Raw genomic sequence first — 2293 nt, forward strand, 5'->3', positions numbered from 1 at the left:
AGAGAAACTTCCATGTGCTTTGACTTAGTCCACATATAAGGGCATCTGTCCTGGCGTGTGTCTGTGTGTCTGTGTATGTCTGTCTGTCTGTGTGAGAGAGAGTGTGTTTGACAACTTGACACAAGCTAGTCACATGGGAAGAAGTGCAGCTGAGAAAGCTCCTCCATCAGGTTGTCTGTAAGCAAGTCTGTGAAGCCTTCTCTTGACTGATGACTGATGAGGGGTCCAGCCCCCTCTCCCTGCCTGCCCACCCCCCAGCTGGCCATCCTGGGTTGCTGAGCAGTTAGCCTTCCTCCAGGTGTTAGCTGTGCCTGTCTCTGGATCCTGTAGGAATTCCATTGCTATGACATTACTAAAAGACAAGTGTTAGCTCTCCAGAAGCACATCCAATGATTACATCCAGGTGTATGTGCAGCTACTGTGGCGCCCTTTAAACTTAAATTCTCAGCCAGCCCTCTCCTGCTCCCCTTCAACTCCTGTTATAATTAATATACCCCCGTTTAATGTTTCCATCCCTTGCATTTCTTATACAAATTAGTTGCTGTAGGTAGCCTCCTTCTTGTTCATTTAACTCATAAGTCAAGCCATGAAGAGATTGTTGCCTCTGGTTCATTGCCTGCCTGCTCCCTGGTGATGATGTTTGGGTAGCTGTCTGCAGTGATATGAACACCGCCATGTTAAAGCTGACTTTTCTTTTTGTGTGTGTGCTTGCAGGGGTGCCCAAAGGATGTTTAAGTAAGTATTGTCTGGCTTCTTGAAGCTCAGTTCCACTATAGCACCTTCCCTAGGCTGTGTCTACGGAGGACAAACGCCCAGCACACAGGAGCCAATCACTCCCCGAGCGAGCGCTGAGTCACAGATCACCTAGAAGAAAAAGAGAAAACCATGAGCCAGAGAACGGGGCGGAGGAGGAAGGGAGAGAGCAGGGAAAGAGAGAGGAAGGCAGAGGACGGCAGGAGATAGCAGACTTCAGAGGTTTGCACGGCCCTGTGCTGGGAATTCAGCTCAGTGGCAGAGAGCTTGCTTAGCATCCGTAAGGCCCAGTCTTAGGGTTTCTGTTGCTGCAATGAACACCATGACCACAGCAATTTGGGGAGGAAAGGGTCTGTTTGGCTTACACTTCCACACCATCTAAGGAAGTTAAGACAGGAACTCACACAACGCAGGGACCTGGAGGCAAGAGCTGATAGAGAGGCCATGGTGGCTTGCTCCCCATGACTTGCTCAGCCTGCTTCCTTATAGAACTCAGGACCACCCCAGTCCAGGGATGGCACCGTCCACAATGGCGGGGCCCTCCCCCATCTATCACTAATGAAAAGAAAGTTCTACACGCTTGCCTTCAGCCCGATCTTACAGAGGCATTTTATCAGCTGAGGCTCCCTCCCAGCTTAGCCACCTTAGCTCATGCCAAGCTGACATAAAAGTATCCCATAAAGAGCAGTTCCATTGCCAGAATAAAGTCTTACGGCAACGGTGTTGGCAGCAGCTGACAGGCAAATCCCGATGGCTGACCTCCTGAGTTTCTGTTCATGTGTTTTAGCACCATCTGCTACTTCTCTGGGAAGACCACCCATCAACCCCGTGGGGGTACAGTCAACCAGCTCCATGGGTGAGTGTTCCCTGGCTGGCTTTCAGTTCTGCCATGCTGTGCTTTGCAAGCCTTATTGTTTATATACTTGTTTTTGATTCTTTTAAAGTGTTTTTAAAATAAGATACAGAAATAATTAACACTGTATATAACACCCTCCCTGTGTATAAACACTGACTGTGTAAATACCCTCACTGTGTCTACACCATGGTACAGTGTGCAAACCCATCTTCAGTGTACGTACGCACTCTCAGCGTAAGCCCATCGATGTGTGTACACACCTTCGTTGTGTGAACCCAGCCTCCTTGTGTGTAAACACCTTCATATTTCTCAAGTAGTAAATAACGCTGCAATTCCTTTGTGTGTGTTACAGACTCCTCGATTTCCCTATCCTCTTTCTAAGACTTATAAGTGAATTCTGCATGGTCTTTAATGTCTACTTGTGATAGTTACACAATCTATCACTGAACACCGTGTAGCATTATTTATTGTTTTGTAATTTTTACTGAAATGCCATCTTTTTAAGGCACCATTGCAATTGGTGTTTTCCTCAAACCTGTAAAACTATAATTACAAAAATGTAATGTATGCACCTCGGTTGTGGACTGAAACCACAGCTTGCGAATAGTCAATGTTTTTCTATCATCTTCCCTCCTCACGCATCCTCAGGAGCTCCTCTCATTCTCTCATGCCTCCCCCAGCACC

General features: G+C 47.2%; 1 protein-coding gene across 1 annotated transcript in view; it reads left to right on the forward strand.

Annotated features, from left to right (window-relative positions):
• Tsbp1 (testis expressed basic protein 1) overlaps window positions 1-1867 on the forward strand; it is a 23048-nt gene extending 21181 nt beyond the window's left edge. Inside the window, exons 7-8 of the mRNA XM_005360432.2 lie at window positions 715-735; window positions 1541-1867. Coding sequence (XP_005360489.1) covers window positions 715-735; window positions 1541-1686 — 167 coding nt within the window. The 3' untranslated portion in view covers window positions 1687-1867. The remainder of the gene's footprint in view (window positions 1-714; window positions 736-1540) is intronic.
• The last annotated feature ends 426 nt before the right edge of the window (window positions 1868-2293 follow it).

This window comes from Microtus ochrogaster, linkage group LG2 (assembly GCF_000317375.1).
Source record: "Microtus ochrogaster isolate Prairie Vole_2 linkage group LG2, MicOch1.0, whole genome shotgun sequence".
Taxonomy (NCBI): domain Eukaryota; kingdom Metazoa; phylum Chordata; class Mammalia; order Rodentia; family Cricetidae; genus Microtus; species Microtus ochrogaster.